This window comes from Thalassophryne amazonica, chromosome 21, assembly GCF_902500255.1.
Source record: "Thalassophryne amazonica chromosome 21, fThaAma1.1, whole genome shotgun sequence".
NCBI classification, from domain to species: Eukaryota; Metazoa; Chordata; class Actinopteri; order Batrachoidiformes; family Batrachoididae; genus Thalassophryne; species Thalassophryne amazonica.
The window spans coordinates 15,477,979-15,495,852 of record NC_047123.1 but is presented as its reverse complement, the minus strand read 5'-3'; the positions used below and the strand labels follow the sequence as shown (position 1 = coordinate 15,495,852).

Sequence of the window (17,874 nt, the reverse complement as noted above, 5' to 3'; positions counted from 1 at the left end):
ATCCCTTAGTTATGCTGCTATAGACTTAGACTGCTGGGGGTTTCCCATGATGCAACCAGTGTTTCTTTTTATTCACCTCTTTTTGCTCTGTATGCACCACTCTGCATTTAATCATTAGTGACTGATCTCTGCTGTCTTCCACAGCATGTCTTTTTCCTGATTCTCTCAGCCCCAACCAGTCTCAGCAGAAGACTGCCCCTCACTGAGCCTGGTTCTGCTGGAGGTTTCTTCCTGTTAAAAGGGAGTTTTTCCTTCCCACTATAGCCAAGTGCTTGCTCACAGGGTGTCATTTTGACCGTTGGGGTTTTTCTGTAATTATTGTATGGCTTTTGCCTTACAATATAGAGCACCTTGGGGTGACTGTTTGTTGTGATTTGGTGCTATATAAATAAAATTGATTTGATTTGATTTTCCCTTTTATATGGCTAGCATACTGGTACAGTTTTGTTTTACGCTTTTTACTCTTTTAATTCATGATATTATTAATTGGAGCGGGCTGCGGGCTCAACTTTACCTAAATTCTGGGTCTTTTAATGAAGCTTAGGGCTAGTGGCCAGCGATCACCTTAGTAATTCTCTGTTTTTCTTGTTGTTTAATGCTGGCAAATTATACAGTATTTTTTTGTCTTTCTGATGCCTGATTCTGTTTTTTCTCTGTTTAAGGTGCAGCTCCATCCAGAGATGGGAGTTGTATTCGTGTTGGCGATCCTCCTGTCCTGTGCACCAACAGCAATTCTTGTATATTTGTCCGTGAATTGTTCTGTGAATTGTTTCTGTAATTTATGTTTGTAGCATGGCCCAAGCAGAGGGTCACCCCTTTGAGTCTGGTGTGCTTGAGGTTTCTTCCTCAGAGGGAGTTTTTCCTTACCACTGTTGCTCTGGGGGTTGGTAAGGTTAGACCTTACCTGTGTGAAGCGCCTTGAGGCAACTCTGTTGTGATTTGGCGCTATAAAGGAAATAAATAAATAAATAAATAGATAAATAAATAAAAGGAGATTATGTGGATGTGAAATTCAATATATGTACAGGTTAAAAACCCGTCTACTGTATTTCACAGGCAGTTCTATGGGGTCTTGGAGATATATACACCCCCCTCCCTGCCAGAAATTCAACAGCACCATTAATATGAAAGTAAATAAATAAAAAATTCAGCCTCAGTTTATTTCTCCACCACCACATTCTGTACCACTCCACACCTCATGTATACCTGCTGTTTGGTCTAGTTTGAAAATATAATTCCATAAATTGTACTTTTGACAAAATAAGGTTGAGAAGAGTTTTAAAAATCCCACTTAATGTTACTTAAATGATAATTAAGCCAAAATGCTAGTTTCTTTCAACTTTAATCTCTCTTGTAGAAAATAGGTTGTCTTCTGATGCACTTTGCCCATGTTTGTGCATCGTGAATCACTGACAGCCACATTTTTATGGAACGTGGTTCGGTGTTGCTTTCGCTACAGGGATCATGACAATCCCTCTTCCAAGATGGCGGATGAAAATATTGCGAAAGACAGCAATCTGTCCCTTCTAGTGTTTATTTATCTCTGAGTTTGACAACAACACTGCAGGTTTGACACCAAAATCGCCTGTAAGTCAGAGCTCAGGGCGTAAATGTTCCGCCGGGTGCAACATGGCAGAGAACGAGCTGAACGTCGACAGCCTCATATCGAGATTACTGGAAGGTAAAAGGATTGTTGTGGTGTTTTATACTTCTTTTGCACTTTTAAAGGGTTGTTTACGTCACACGTTTTTTGTGTTTCATGAACAAATACCGAACGTCGTGTGCCTCAGATCGATGAACCGAGTCACTTGCTAACAATTAGCCTCCGTTAATGTTGGAAATGCGACGACAGAAGCGAAAACCTTTGCTGTTGTAAAGATGCAGTAGTGGATTTTCATCTCTTTCCCAACATCTATGTACTCTTTTCTTTGAGTTTGAACCCATTTGAAAATTCTGCCTTTTTTTAATCTCTCAGTGCGAGGATGTCGTCCAGGGAAGATCGTGCAGATGACAGAGGCCGAGGTTCGAGGACTCTGCATCAAGTCCCGGGAGATTTTCCTCAGCCAGCCCATCCTTCTGGAACTCGAGGCTCCTCTGAAAATCTGTGGTGAGAAAATTTGTCCTTGTTTGATGTCCACACGATGGTAGACCAAACTTGCACTGAGTTAGGATTCCAAACTTCACTGTGGTTGAGGTCAGGGTTCAGACCCAAAAGCTCCAATTCCACATTCATACATTTTCTTCCTGGAAAGGACACAGTTTCTAATCATGAGAAACCAGGACGTGAAGACCACAGTTTCTGACTGATGTGATTTTTTTTTTTTTTTTTTTTTGCACAGTTTGAGGATGAGGACTTATAGACGTGACATATCAGTCACGTCATTTTGCGCCCTGCGGCAATTCTGGATTACAGCTAGAGGTGTGCGGATCACAGGGGCGTAGGCAGAAATCATAAAATGGGCGGGCCCAGAAAAAATCAGACGGGCCCAACCTTTGGGGTTGTAGGTAAGGTGTAGGTATTATAATACACCGTTTGAAAAAGTGTGCCTCGTTTGGACAACGCAAGCAACGTTATCACTTAGCCTACAGCACTGGCAAAGTGAGCACACAGAAGCAACACGTCAGACACAAGTACTGTTCATGGATAATGCAAGCTGCAGTGCAGCGCCACACACACACAAACACACACACACATTCAGCGCAAGTCTGGTAGCCTACTTGGCTGGGCCTAAACCCAAAACGTCAATAGGTATTTAAATAAGGCATTGTTTCAAAAATGAATTCCAAGTTTAATGATGAACACATCTCAGCCAACTGCACAGACGCTGTGTGCAGTTACACAGATGCAAAGTGTCAGACACAAGCACCACATGGACAATGCAAGCAGCAACGCAACGCTTAGTCACGTAAAGTCCTTTAAAATAAAAAACTCAAAATATATCCGCAACATGAAAACAGGCTAGCTCGGTGGCCAAATTATGAAATTGATAAAGAATGGAAACCATGGCTCAGCGGACAGATTAAAAACCATCAGAACGGACACCAACATGATTCGTGGCAGTTGCAATATAATATTAACAATTAGGCCTATTTAGAAGAAAAAGTAATTAATGGTCACACTTACATTTGATGATTCCTTTTAATGCTACAGCAGGAGACGACGGGGTTTTTGTTGAACTCTCTTATCACGTCATCATAGTCGATTCGGTCAGTTCTCTTTCAAGGGAGAGTGCAGTCTGTGAGTCAACATGGATGTTCTGGTGGATGTTTTTATCCGATTAACAGTAGAAAACAGCCGTTCGACAGTGCATGTTGTTATTGCGGTCAACATCCGGATCAAAACAGCGAGCATATCTCTGGACGTGTTGCCATATTTGGCGCAATTCCGCACAACAGACAGGAGGAGGTGGCCCGCTGCTGCATTTACTGAGCCCGCAGAAAGCACATCGGAGGCAGTGAGAGCAATCACGGTGATGCCGACTGGTGCTGCGACCGGCCCGCCTGATAAGGACGCAGAACACAATGCGCCGTTTAAAAAAAGCATGCAAAATTGCACTAAAAAATCCGTGAAACTGTGAGGCCGCGAAAGGTGAACCGCGTTATAGTGAGGGACCACTGTACTCTGAAAATGAATGAATAAAAATCACAGAAGATGAACCAGATTTTTTTGACAAAATTTATTGTCACTCAGTGCTAATGCAATGCCATATCATAGGAATACAATGAGGCAACAACAGGTGACTGTCAAGTGTCAACTCAGCCTTCTCATTGGATGTGGCAGGCCTGGCTGACAAGTGGGTGGGCCCAGGCCCATCCAGGCCCACCCTTGGCTATGCGTAAGGCGGATTGATCCTAATATCGATGCCAACGCTGGTATTGATATTGAACGATCCTCGTGTAAAAAGATCGATACTCAAGCTTTTATTCTCTCCTGCACGCACTGACTGCTGCGCATGCAGATTCATCAAAGTCTACTCTCTGTAAGAGCAGCGCTGCGTCACACAACACAGAGCAGCGCACCCTTGTATTGTGGTTTGTCAGCCCTGTACCTCAGGAGATTTTGTTTTAAATTGTGTTGAGCGATATTTTTTTTAAATAAAAATGTTGATTGTGATACTAAAGTATTTTTTTTGTCACGTACAATGTTTGGCAAAATTCTGTCTTAGGTCTTTTGGATCCTTTGGATCTATGATCTTAAATATGAAAAAGTATCGGTATCGATATCGGCGATACTGGGTCTGTATTTACTTGGTATCAGATCAATACCAAAATTCCCGATATCGCCCACCTCTAATTATGACGCGGTGGCCGCTGTGATGCACTAGGTGCATTTGGTGAACAATTGCAGAAGCTGTCGTCGGTTGCTCAAACAGAGGTGATAAAAATGATGCAGTTCGCTCATTTTACAGGCTACTAGCAGTTATTTTGCATCAAGCAGTGGAGCGAAGATCTGAAGGAAGCTTTAATATGGCCAGAACCAAGCAGACCACCCGTAAATCCAAAGCCACCTGGAAGAGCGCTCAAGCTACCGGCGGTGCTTTGGCACAACACCAGCACCGTGGCGCTGACAGAGATCCGCCACTACCAGAAATCCATCAAGTTGCTGATCCGCAGGCTGCCCTTCCAGCGCCTGGTGAGAGATATCGGCAGATCTCTGTCAGCGCCGGGCCTGTAACGGTGAGGCTTCTTCACACCTACGGTAGCCGGAGCGCTCTTCTGGGCGGCTTTGGTAGCGAGCTGCTTCTTCTGAGCTTTTCCTCCGGTGGATTTACTGGCAGTCTGCTTGGTTCTGGCCATATTAAGCTTACGCTGTTAAACTGCCGGCCACTTCGTTACATCGTCATTAAATTCACTATCCGGTACAACATACGGATCCACTGAACCAACTGCTACACATCAATCACAATAAACAGCTTTATGTCAAGGGTTTAAAGTCCCGTAATAAGCTTTCATTCTCTCTATTTCCTTTCACGCGCCAGCCGCATAGTAATCCACGATGGAGACGGGAGCAAATAGGTCACGTGATTGAAAACCCTCTATACCATGTGACTAGAGTCACCAGCCACTTTATTAGGTACACCTGTTCAGTGGCTTATTAACACATGGCAGCACCTCTATGTATTTAGGCATCTAGACTTCGTGAAGAGAATTTGCTGAAGTTCAAACCAAGTATCAGAATGGGAAAGAAAGGAGATTTCAGTGACTTTGAACGTGGCATGGTGTTGGTACCATATGGACTGGTTGAGTATTTCAGAAATTGCTGATCTACTGAGATTTTCATGCACAACCATCTCTAGGGTTTGCAGAGAATGGTCTGAAATAGAGAAGATAGTGAGCAGCAGTTGTGTGGATGACAATGCCTTGTTAATGTTAATGAAAAATGGGCAGACTGGTTCATGTCAATACGGACGAACATCTCTGAGGACTGTTTCAACACTTTGTTGACTCTGTGGCTCGAGGAATTAAGGCAGTTCAGCAAAAGGGGATCCAATCTGGTACTAGCAAGGTGTACCTAATAAAGTGGCTGGTGAGTGTATGCAAAGCAGCCACAGCACACCTGTAGTGTAGGAGAATTCAGGGATCCCAAGAGTGACGTCACTCTCGTAGGTGCGTATGACGCTGTCCATTTACCAAGGATCAAGCACACCATTATTGTCAGTGTTTGACTTGTAACAGTGTCAGCTGTTCTTGTAATGGACGAAATTATGTCCAGTGTCTCAGCATATGTGATGGCGTTAGGATGCAGAAGCTCAGCAAAAACGCCTCACCAGGCTGAGGTGTGGTATGCAGCCCAAAACTCTTCCTGATCTGTGCAAAGTTCCAAAGGAGAAATCACACCATGTCCTGCAAAACTGATCATGTTTTTAATCGGGACAAATCAACACACATTTGATTGAGAATCCAGCTTTATTCAGCCCAGAGGTCTCAAAATGATTCAGAAAAAAGTCGGAATTTTACGAGAAAAAAGTCATGACTTTATTCTTGTAAAGTTATGACTTTTTTTCTCGTAAAATTACGATTTTATTCTCGAAGTCTTAAAATTCCGACTTTATTCTTGTAATATTACAACTTTATTCTCGAAGTCTAAAAAAAAATTCAATGTGGCCCTAAAACACCGTTGTACAATTCCATTGTTGAATATTGTTGAGAACTAAAAGTTCAATGCGCTTTGAAAGTTTGTACTTGCATTTTTATGCTAGATTGTCATAAAAATTATGTTGACTATAATATCATGATGATTATCATGATATTATATTTTCTGAGGCAATGTATCGTCCAGCAGATTTTGTTACTGTGACAGTCTGAGTGGTTATTTTTCTTCATTAGCGACCTGACAGCAATTTGCATAATTGAAAGACACAGCATTTTAGGGTTTTGCAGTTTTATATTAAAACAGGAAGCTTTAGTTCTGAGTTTTTGTGACTTTTCTGCTTTCGTCTCTGTAATATCAACCAAGTTATTCACATTGACCTGATTAAAACCAAGTGACACTTAAATAATCAATCTCTCGCTGCTCTTTCTCATTGTTAAAGTGTTTGTTCTTGTTGCTGTGGAGTTTCTGTACCTCCTGTAAATCTTTACTGAGATAGTTGTTTGCTGCTGTAGTCATGTGTGAATGTCCATGATTTTCAGTGACTCTTACGGTGATGACATTGTTCCAGGTGATATTCACGGACAGTACACGGACCTACTGAGGTTATTCGAGTACGGAGGCTTCCCTCCAGAGGCCAACTATCTGTTCCTGGGTGACTATGTGGACAGAGGGAAGCAATCTCTGGAAACCATCTGCCTGCTGCTGGCCTACAAGATCAAATACCCAGAAAACTTCTTCTTGCTCAGAGGGAACCACGAGTGTGCCTCCATTAATCGCATCTATGGCTTCTATGATGAGTGTAAGTCTAAACATGTGTCCACCATGTAGATGCATAAAAATACTGCTGATAATCTGCAGATTTTCTGGTAAAATGAGATCAGTGATATTAATTGATTTAACACTGTAATTAGTCACTTGAAGGTAACATCTTCTGGTTTCTAAGTAAGCTCTTTGTCATCATCTAAAGCGCAAACTTTGAAACTTTTGTTTTTGCTCCCGTTTTTCATGAGCTGAACTCAAAGATGTAAAACATTTTCTATATACACACAAAAAAAATATTTTTCTCAAATATTGTTCACAAATATGTGTTAGTGAGCACTTCTCTTTTGCCAAGATAATCCATCCCACCTCACAGGTGTAGCATATCAAGATGCAGAGTGGGCAGATGGAAGCCCCTCCTTAGTAAAAGGCAAATAGCAGCCCGCCTGGGGTTTGACAAAAGGCACCTGAAGGACTCTCAGACCATGAGAAACAAAATTCTCTAGTCTGATGAGACAAAGATTGAGTTCTTTGGTGTGAATGCCAGGCATCAGGTGTGGAGGAAACCAGGCAGCATCCCTACAGTGAAGCATGGTGGTGACAGCATCATGCTGTGGGGAAGTTTTTCAGCGGCAGGAACTGGGAGACTAGTCAGGATTGAGGGAAAGATGAATGCAGCAATGTACAGATACATCCAGGGTGAAAACCTTCTCCAGAGCGCTCTTGACCTCAGACTGGGCGATGGGTCATCTTTCAGCAGGACAGTGACCCAAAGCACACAGCCAAGATATCAAAGGAGTGGCTTCAGGACAACTCTGTGAATGTCCTTGAGTGACCCAGCCAGAACCCAGACCTGAATGCTTTTGAACATCTCTGGAGAGATCTGAAAATGTCTTTGCACTGACGCTCCCCATCCAACCTGATGGATCTTGAGAGGTATTGCAAAGAGGAATGGACAAAACTCCCCAAAGATAGGTGCACCAAGTTTCTGGTATCATATTCAAGAAAACCCGAGGCTGTAATTGCTGCCAAATGTGCATCAACACAGTATTGAGCAAATATGAGAATACTTCAGTACATGTGATTTCTTAGTTTTTCATTTTTAATAAATTTGCAAAAATTTCAAAACAGCTTTTTCATGTTGTTATTATAGGGTGTTGTGAGTAGAATTTTTAGGGGAAAATGAATTTACTTTATTTTGGAATACGGCTGTAACATAACAGAATGTGGAAAAAGTGAAAGGCTGTGAATGTTTTCTGGTTGCACCGCACGTCGACCCTCTTCAGGCCCTTTAGGTGGCAGAGTTGAGGAAGGATGATGAGTGGAAACAGGATGCACCTGAGCTCAGTTTTGAACTTCATGGCAAAGGCCGTGCATAATCATGCACATGTGATTTCTTAGGGTTTTGTTTTTGTTTTTTTTGTTTTTTTCTTTAATAAATTTCCAAAAATCCCAAAACTTTCACATTGTCATTATGGGATCTTGTGTGTAGAATTTTGTGGGGAAAAAAAAGTTTAATCCATTTTGAAATATGGCTGTAACATAACAAAATGTGGAAAAAGTGAAGCGCTATGATTACTTTCTGGATGCACCATACATATACGTATAATGTGTGTACATATGTCAGTGGGCCTGACTCGGTGTAGTGACCACCCGCTGTGGCCACCACAACAATAAAACAGATCAAATTTAAAGCAGTTAATGTTAGGTAAACTTGGTACAAGCTAGCAATCAAAACAATATGTCTTATAACAATTATTTTAAAAACTTTACTGTATATGAGAATAAAACAGGCATTCTAACTGAATTGACACATTGTTTGATTAAAATGTTCAGTCATGGAAAATTTCATCACTTTTTAGCCAAGGTAGAGAGAAAAGTGTGTGTGTGTGTGTGTGTGTGTTTATGATATCGTAACCTTGTTGCTGCCGATTTTAAAGTGAACGTCGGTATTTTCTGGGACTTTTTGGTCATTTCACAAGATATTTGCTGTTTATCTGTAATGAGGTAAAAGTTGGAAACATTTCCCATATTAATCCGATGTTGTGCATTGGATTCACCTGCCGTGCTTTTTCATAATGATGTCAACAGATCAAAAAACTTTATTAATTTATTTATTCTTTCTACAGGCAAGCGCAGGTTCAATATAAAGCTCTGGAAGACCTTCACAGACTGTTTTAATTGTTTACCCATTGCTGCAATTATTGACGAGAAGATCTTCTGCTGCCATGGAGGTTTGTGGAGTCACTAAAACTCATGACTATGGTAAAATGTTATAGTACATACTTGGATTTCACATATGGGGTACAGTAAAACTCACCTAAACCATCATCATATAAACCGGCTATTTGCACTCACCAGACAAACGCAAAAGTCCCAGTGCTTTTGTATGATTTTCCATGTCATAAACACCGTATATACCAGATTTTATGTAACAGATTTTCGCTCGCATCAGACAAAATGCCCTGTCCCATCGCAATGCATTTTCATTAAAAACCAGACAGAGCAGTCTGGCCGTGTCCAGTCGCAACAGAGGTATGACATGAAGTTCATTTCTGACACTCGCCGATTCGAGGAAAGTGGGTACCGTGTTTCCTTGATTAAAAGAGCGGGCATTTTTCTTTTATTTTATTTTCTTCAAACCATGCTCAAACTCGGCACCTAAACAAGGCCTTTATTCAAGGCTGATGATTATTAACAAAATGCTGCCTGCACTGTAATGTGGTGTTAAGTTTCACACATATCCCTGGTTGTGCTGAACCAAAGACACCCGCTTTAGATCAGAGCCCTCTATGTGGCTGTGAACCCTCTCGGCAGCCTGACGGGCACCTACTAAATAACAGAACCGCAAAGACTGTGATTCTTCACTTTTTTGCTTTCACTCCTTCTTTCATCATATTTTAAAGGTTTTTGCAGTGTGTACGCTGATTATATTTCGATCATGGATCAAATATGTGGCAGAGAAGTAAATATGACCAATTTTACAACACTGAGCTGGAAAAAGACACTCAAATGAGCTGCGGTTCCTAGAGGGAAATTGTACATAACGTTGGTTTGGAGGTTGATGATTGTATAAAGAAGTGGATCTCATTGAGGGACAAATTGATCCAGAAAAAGCCACTGTTCCTGCAGAAAATTGCATGAAGATGCCCACCAGTGCATCTGATCACTTTAAAAGGGTCACGCACATGTCGATGTCATTGCATGGCTGCAGAGTTACGGAGTTGTATAAAAGCATCAATCAACCTTTAGGATTTTAAGGTACCACTCCACAGCGGGCTTAGAAAAAAAGAGTGACTCGACCAAATATAATCCTCTATAAAGCACATAATTCCCGGCATTTATTTAAGGCAGGCGTTTATTTTTTTCAGATAAAGTTTTGACCTGGTCATTAAATGAGGCAGGTCCCTATTCAAGGTCAGGTGTTTACTCAAGGAAATACGTAAGCTTAATTGGTGCCCGGGATTCCCCATAGAGCGTTCAGCGTCTCCTGACTATAACTACGTAATCCATTACATATAACGGATTTTGTCCGTTTTACATATATAATGGATTTGGATTATAACAGACAAAATTTGCTGGTCCACTTGAATCCATTATATGCGAGTTTTAGTGTGTAAGTTCTCTGCCTCACTCAGAAAATCTAACAGGATAAAAATTGTCTTTTCATTCTTTTTCAATATATTTTCCCCGAACTTCAATGCACTTGGTCCCTTCATCTCCTTTCTGGAAGCAGGTCACATCTTGAAGGATTTAAACCCCTTGTAACACTGAGAACTTTTTGAAGTCCCCCCGTAGACAAATAGAATTGCATTTATTCCATTTTTATGCAGTGTAATATATAGGGATGGGTATTGATAAGGTTTTATCGATATCAATGCCATTATCGATTCTGCTTATCGATCCGATTCATTATCGATTCCCTTATCGATACCTCATGAATTTTGTACTAAAAGTAGGCTTTACAGGTTTTCTATGTATTTCATTGAGTCTTAAAGTAAATAAATATGAAATTAGTCACTGTATTCTTGATCTCTGGACATAAATAAAAATAAACAAAACTGTTTCGCTTTGAAGTTATTAATTCAGACTGAATTCTATCGTTCTATCTTGACTTGTCAGAGAGCCGCGCAACGTTTGGAGCTGTGTGAACAGAACGGAGGATGATTCTCGTTTCTTTCTCGCAACAAGACAGGAGTCCCAGTTAGTAACTTTAATCCGCACAAAAGTGAATCACAACTCATATTCAGGGATGAAAGTGGGGAAAAACAAAAAAAGCTGAAACCCAAAATTACCCCCCAACACCACCTGTATGAAAATGTTTGAATTCTAGAAGCTCTGAAATGCAATCTGGGACTATTCCAGACAATAAACTGGAGTGAGTGCAGCATCCATTTAGGTGGGAAAAAAAAATACAACTTTCCTTATTCAAATTCATTCCAGTAGTATTCTTCTCTTACTAGGATGCAGCAGTTTGGCAGATAGTTCTGGAGGAAATCACTGAAGCTGAAAATATGGTTTGACCGAAACAAACTGTCATTAAACTTAAATAAGACAGGGATGAAATGGAGGTGTGAGAGTCACTTTCTATTCAGGTTCTTTTGGTCTCTTTCTCTAAAATTGTATATAATAGTCATTAGATTATTAATATATAAGCAAAAATAAATGTAAGGAATATTACAATTTGAAAACAAATGCACCCGAACGTGATGACGGCTGCAATTGCTAAATGTTAACTTTTAACATTGAAAATGCCATAGACATGCTAACGCGTTAGCATCGCTCCCGTTTTTAAGTTATAAAATACATCTATCAACTGTTTCAGAAGACCATAACAGATCGGTTTAACATAGAAAAGGTAAATAATACTCACAGACGTATGCTCTTTAGGGTTTTAGCGGGGGAAAATTAAGCGAAAGAAAGAAATAAACGAAGCAATCGACTGAAGCATTGCTTCAATCTGCGAACCACGCTTCGAGGTTCAAGGTTCAAAGCAAAGCCGCGCTGCAGAAAAGTTGATCACGGACCCGCTGCAGGGTCTGTAATCAATGTAGAGAAATGATCATTTTCCTGACAAACACCCGCCAAAACAACGGGCGCTCTGAAGGACCGATAACAGAATCGTTAAGCACAAAGCTTAATGATGTCGGTGGATCGAATCATTTCTTAACGATACCCGAAAGGAACCGGTTCTCGTACCCATCCCTAGTAATATACTAGTAAGTGCCTTTGGCTGCTCCCGTGTTTGCACTTGGGGTCGCCACAGCAAATCCGTGGTGGATGTGCATGTTGAATTGGCACAACTTTTACGCCGGATGCCCTTCCTGACGCAACTCCACATTACATGGAGAAATGTGGCAGGGGTTGGATTTGAACTGGGAACCTGCCCCACTGAAACCAAGTGCACTAACCACTTGGCCACCACCCCTGCACTTTGTGCAGTGTAATGTATTAAAGTTAATAAATATTTGGATATTTACTTTTTTATGACTTCCACAGGATGATGTGATGAGTTGAAAACAAATTATAACTCAGTAAGTGTGCTGCTCCTTTGTTTTCACTTTGGGTCGCCACAGCAGAACTGAGGTGGGACTGCATTTTGATTTGGCACAATGTTTACGGCGGATGCCCTTCCTGGCGCAACTCCATATTACATAAGTGGGCAGGGGTGAGGTTTGAACTGGGAACCTTCCACTCTGAAAACAAGCACAATTAACTGCTTGTTCCTTTGCACCCGTAGTTAGCAATCACTGTTAAGTGTCAACACTGGACACCCTCAGCTGTTTTCATTTCAGTCATAACATCAAATGATGATCCGATGAAGCGGCCTGACAAGTGTCACGTTAGCACAGTAGCAGCTAACTGTCCAATTACTTTTGGTCCTTCAAAATGTGCAACAACAAACAAAACGTGCTGCAGTGTATTCACCATATACTCTGCTTGTCAATAAAGTCACATTAGACTTCAGTGATATGACTTCAATATACTTTGGCAGAAACATTTTAAGGAAAATCACTAAACTTGTTCTGTTTTCATACATCATGGTCAAAGTGATTCCTCAACTCTTGCAGCGATTACCTGATGGATCACAGTTTTAATGGTGAACCTCACCAGATTTGAGCTAGATGGATTAAAAAATGGAGAGATGTCCTTTAGTCAAGTAAATTGTTTGTTGGAAATAGTTTTTTCAAAATTTTACATTTTGAATCCAAAATTGTGCAATTTTCTTTGGCAGATGGATGAGCAGACAGATTATTGGACACTGACGGGAACAATTAAGTGTCACTGACTTTCATGAAACATGTTGGTTGCACAGTACATATCCCATTTCAGGAAATTTATTTTGGGGTAACAATGTACATGATCTCGTTAGTTAGGTCAGGTCTAGGAGCATATGCTCGCTCTAACCTGTTCAATACCCCCTGGAACCACCCAGGACCTCTCATGCACCTACCCAGACAGACCAGTGGCCCTGCGCTATTAAATGTAGCCGTCTGCCTGCTGCAGCCAGGTGATCTATGGGCATCCTTTTGTCCTCTTCCAGGTGCAGAGGTCTTCAGCACGGTGGATCAAGCTCAGGGAAGCTCACTACATGTCCATAGTGTTGTAATTCTTGTTTCCCCACAATGAAAATGTCATGCCTGTTGTGCGTCTCCTAAGTGTCACTTTGGTCAGTCAGGAAGTCAGTCCAGCAGTATTGAGTTCAGGCCAGCCGTAAATGGCAAGACTGGAAACACCAGGACCCTGAAGACTTGGTCTATGGGACGGTGTTAGTATCACCGTGCACCTCCCTCCATTGTCCTCACAGACTGAACTCCTGCAGAGGTGAAGTCCTTTTGAAGATCTCAACAAATTTTTGCCCTCACCACATAGAGACATACATCTGGTGGCAAAGTCTAGGAAGTCATTGCTTGAGGTTTTGTACTGTAAAACCAAAAAATGCTCAGGGAGGTTGTCCCACCCTCTTTTTTTCCTGACCACTTTTGGCAATGTGGTTACCCAAATTTTTCAAATTGTAATGAAAGCTTGGATCTTAGTCTTTATTTAGGGTAATGGTAAACCCAAACAGTGTCTCCTCATGCAACTTTTCAAGTGTTGCAATGATGCCATCCATCAAAGCCAGGCAGATGTCATAATCTATAAAGTCAGGGTCAGTAAAGCTTTCCTCATTGACCAAGCCATCTATATCAGTGGACTCCATGACATTTCCCAATATCCAATGAATGTAAGCATGGAACAGAGCAGAGGCCAGTACACATCCTTGACAGATTCCACAACAAGATAAATTCCCTGGGAATAAGTCACTCTGCTGTGCACTCGTGTATTGGTTGCTTTTCATGACCAGCATGTTACTAGGGATCAATTGTCAGGATGTCCCACAGAGCAGACATGTCAACCAAGAGAACTGCTTTCTAAAACTCAACATGGGCTGCAAAGCCGCCCCGATAGTCACACTTGTGTTGAATCCAGAGCTACAAGAGCCATTAATGGTTGACTGCTCCAGCATGAAACCAAGACTCCACAGAGCAGGAAGCAGCTGGAACTGGATTGTGTTGAGAATGACTCTTGCCTGGCACAGAGAGCAGTGTAACACTGCTGTAGTTGCAGTTCAAATTAATTTCCAGAGAGACAACAAGGATTTTCTGTCACTGTTGGGATGTTGTTGTGATGACAGGAGAACAGCATCTCCACCCACCTGAAGATTGGCCGTGATGCTTCAGAATCTTGCAGCTTTTGCTTAAGCAACACACAGTTTGGGTATTATGTAGTTTTTGCTGAGATCTGGATGTTTTTTTATGCATATTCATGATTTATATGGAACATTTCACATACTCATCTGTTCCCCTCAGGGCTGTCACCTGATCTACAGTCCATGGAACAAATTCGGCGCATTATGAGACCCACCGACGTACCGGACACAGGTTGGCAAACCTTCGTGTTCTTGGTTATGAAAACAAAAATGTTGCTTTCTGGAAAGTACTGAATGGTTCTACACATCACATCACCCTGACAACCAAAACAATGAAAGAAGTATGTGCATTTATTTATTTAATAAAGGACTGGGATGAAGCGCTTCTGCACAGCATGGGCTTTTCTGCCAGGAGGGAAAAAACAAAAATCTATCCACACAGGCTATATTGCATCATTTTATGCTGCATATCATAAAGCTGGTGTCACAGACTGAATGGTCCCCCCATAAAAATCAGCCCGCCCTGCCTCCACTGCACATGCATCATTTCGGAGCTCACCAGCTCGTCTGAGTCTGACTCTCTTCACCCAAAACGATCAAAGGGAATAATGGGATGATTAACCATCAGATGACAAGGTAAAACCTCTTAAATCATTCTAAAGTCAGTTTTAAGCAGAAAAGAGGCGAAATTTGCTGACACTTTAAAACGCACAGTGAACGCAACAGCAATCAGCCCATGTAGCTGCGGCACTCTGATCACTCCCTCCATCTTTTATGATGAAATAATGCTGAATTTATGTGGAAATGATTGTACAAAAGCTTCAGATATCCGTCGCTGAGATCGATCATGACTGGAGTGCAGTTTGAAGCAGAAATGAGGAGATAATCAGTGAACCGCGTTTGATGACATGCACAATGAAGGCGGCTGACCAAGTTTTGACGGGGGCCGTTCGGTCGGCGACACTGGTCCCACAGTGCAGTGTGAGACCATCATTTCAGAGCCACAACTAAAGATGCCGCCATGTTTCTTTCACAGTGCTAATCTTTCATCAATTATAGCCGAAAATCTAATTGTGTACACCGGGCTCGATGCAGTCGAAATGTGCAAAACGGTTTCCCTTCACTTTTGTATTAAAGTGCTTATGCATTTTTTTTTTTTTTTTTTTTTTAGCAGATGTAAGATTTTGTGTTGGTTGAACGTGTTGAACAGGGGACTGCTATGATTGGTAAATGTATGGAAAATGATTGGTCAGATTTGCAAAAATGTGTGGTGGCTGATCAAAATTGCAAGGCCAAGTGCTGAGATTGGTTGTAAATCATTCGTCTTTTCCCACTTACTCCAATCCAGTGCATGTAAGTATTTATTATTAATTATAATAATGAATCATAACAAGGTTGTGTGGTTGTTTGACTGATTTCTATCTTTGTTTCAGGCTTACTGTGTGATCTGTTGTGGTCTGACCCGGACAAAGATGTCCAGGGTTGGGGAGAGAATGATCGGGGAGTTTCCTTCACCTTTGGGGCTGACGTGGTTAGTAAGTTCCTCAACCGGCATGACCTGGACCTCATCTGCAGAGCCCATCAGGTAGCACCCCAACAGCCAAAAGGTCACAGTTTATGAGTGTGTGGTCTAGTAGTGGAGCAGATAGTGTAAATTTTACACCAACATCATGCACATACTGGTACAAGCACTAGATTTGGCATGATGATTCAAAAAATAGTACTGAACTAATCTGGTTTATTGGCCACTTGAAAATCCAAGATGGTGGCCATTTTCCAAGATGGCTACCAGAATGACCTACTTTTGCATTGAAATGCTCCGATCACAATGGATCTGTCTTACAGCATCAGTGGAATCCAAGATGGTGCCTAATATCACAATGGCTGCCAAATTGACCCCAAAATATTTGTTTTTCTCTCACAAAAATATCTGATTTGTGTGAGGCATGACAGATTATATTTTTCATGTTCCAACAACAATATGACACTCTTAGTGGCATAAATTGCTGTTTGTCCATGTTGCCTACAGAGATTAAAAATTACATCACAACATATTCAACATTTAATACCTTTTAATAGGCTGACATGCAGTAATTTCAAGAGATGAACACTTTCAAAACATACTGGGTGGAACCCATTAATACTAAATGTAACAAACTTCACTGATTTGGCACATAAGCAAAATAAAACATAAATATCGATTTATCAGTGAAAATTTTTTGAGAGAAACTCTGTTCTGTGTATTGTTGCTTTCTTGACACAGTTCCACAGATTGTGTTGCCTGGCTCTCAAAACAAATGCACATGGAGAATGAGGGGGAGGGCCCATAGTTTTTAATCACGTTTTGTGACATATGTACTCCCAAGCTGTAGGGGGAGCTCCGTAGAGAAGAATAAGACCAACAAAAAAGAGTGAAAAACTGAGCAAATTTTCATAGTTCCTCTTTAATGCTGAGGTTTTTGTTTGAAGATGGCATTGTACTACAGTACTCTGTAAGTATTTCTCTGAATACTTAGTATGTTGCTTTAGTTTTATGGGTTTTCACAAGTGCTTCTTTCAGCAAATTTAACTCCGTCATGTTCCACGTCAACCCACAACTGAGTCCGCAGCGTCTCAAAGGACACCTCAGCGTGACGTTCAAACCATCGGACTCCTAATGGTGTCGTTACCGTGCAGGTTGTCGAAGACGGCTACGAGTTCTTTGCCAAACGGCAGCTGGTGACGCTCTTCTCTGCTCCGAACTACTGCGGCGAGTTTGACAATGCAGGCGGCATGATGAGTGTGGACGAGTCCCTCATGTGTTCATTTCAGGTAGACCTCAGCACCCGTTAAAGCGTCACACGGGCCGCAGCCGTGTTTAGATTGACCTGTCCCGTTTTTCAGATCCTGAAGCCATCAGAAAAAAAAGCCAAGTACCAATACGGAGGAGTGAACACAGGACGTCCCGTCACGCCGCCGCGTACCGCTCAGGTGCCAAAAAAGAGGTGAGCAGCTGTTGGTGACGGTCCGGCTTGTCCCCGTGTCCCCGCAGGCGGCCGAACACTCCAGCCTTCCAGCTTGTTCATGTGTAAACACAAACTCAAGGAGAGTATTTTCTGCTTGTCAGCAGGTATTTTTTATAAGTACGTTGAGTGTTAACCTTCCAGTTACTTTGTGTGTGTGTATGTGCCATAGCTGTCTGTCTGCTACAAAATTGTGTTTTGTAGCAGACAGACAGCTATGAGTGGTAGAACTCAATCCTCTTCCAGCAGAGGAGAGATGACTACCGGAGAGAAAGGAAGAGGGAGGAAAAAAAAGATCATTTAATTTCACACCATACAGACTTGCAGGC

General features: G+C 41.6%; 1 protein-coding gene across 1 annotated transcript; it reads left to right on the top strand.

Moving 5' to 3' along the window:
- The first annotated feature begins 1,554 nt into the window (after positions 1-1,554).
- LOC117503611 (serine/threonine-protein phosphatase PP1-beta catalytic subunit-like) lies at positions 1,555-17,611 on the top strand. Its single transcript, XM_034162869.1, has 8 exons — positions 1,555-1,681; positions 1,976-2,107; positions 6,663-6,893; positions 8,983-9,087; positions 14,704-14,775; positions 15,977-16,128; positions 17,220-17,354; positions 17,427-17,611. The coding sequence occupies exons 1-8, from the start codon at positions 1,630-1,632 to the stop codon at positions 17,529-17,531; spliced, it is 984 nt and encodes a 327-aa protein (XP_034018760.1). The 5' UTR covers positions 1,555-1,629; the 3' UTR covers positions 17,532-17,611.
- The last annotated feature ends 263 nt before the right edge of the window (positions 17,612-17,874 follow it).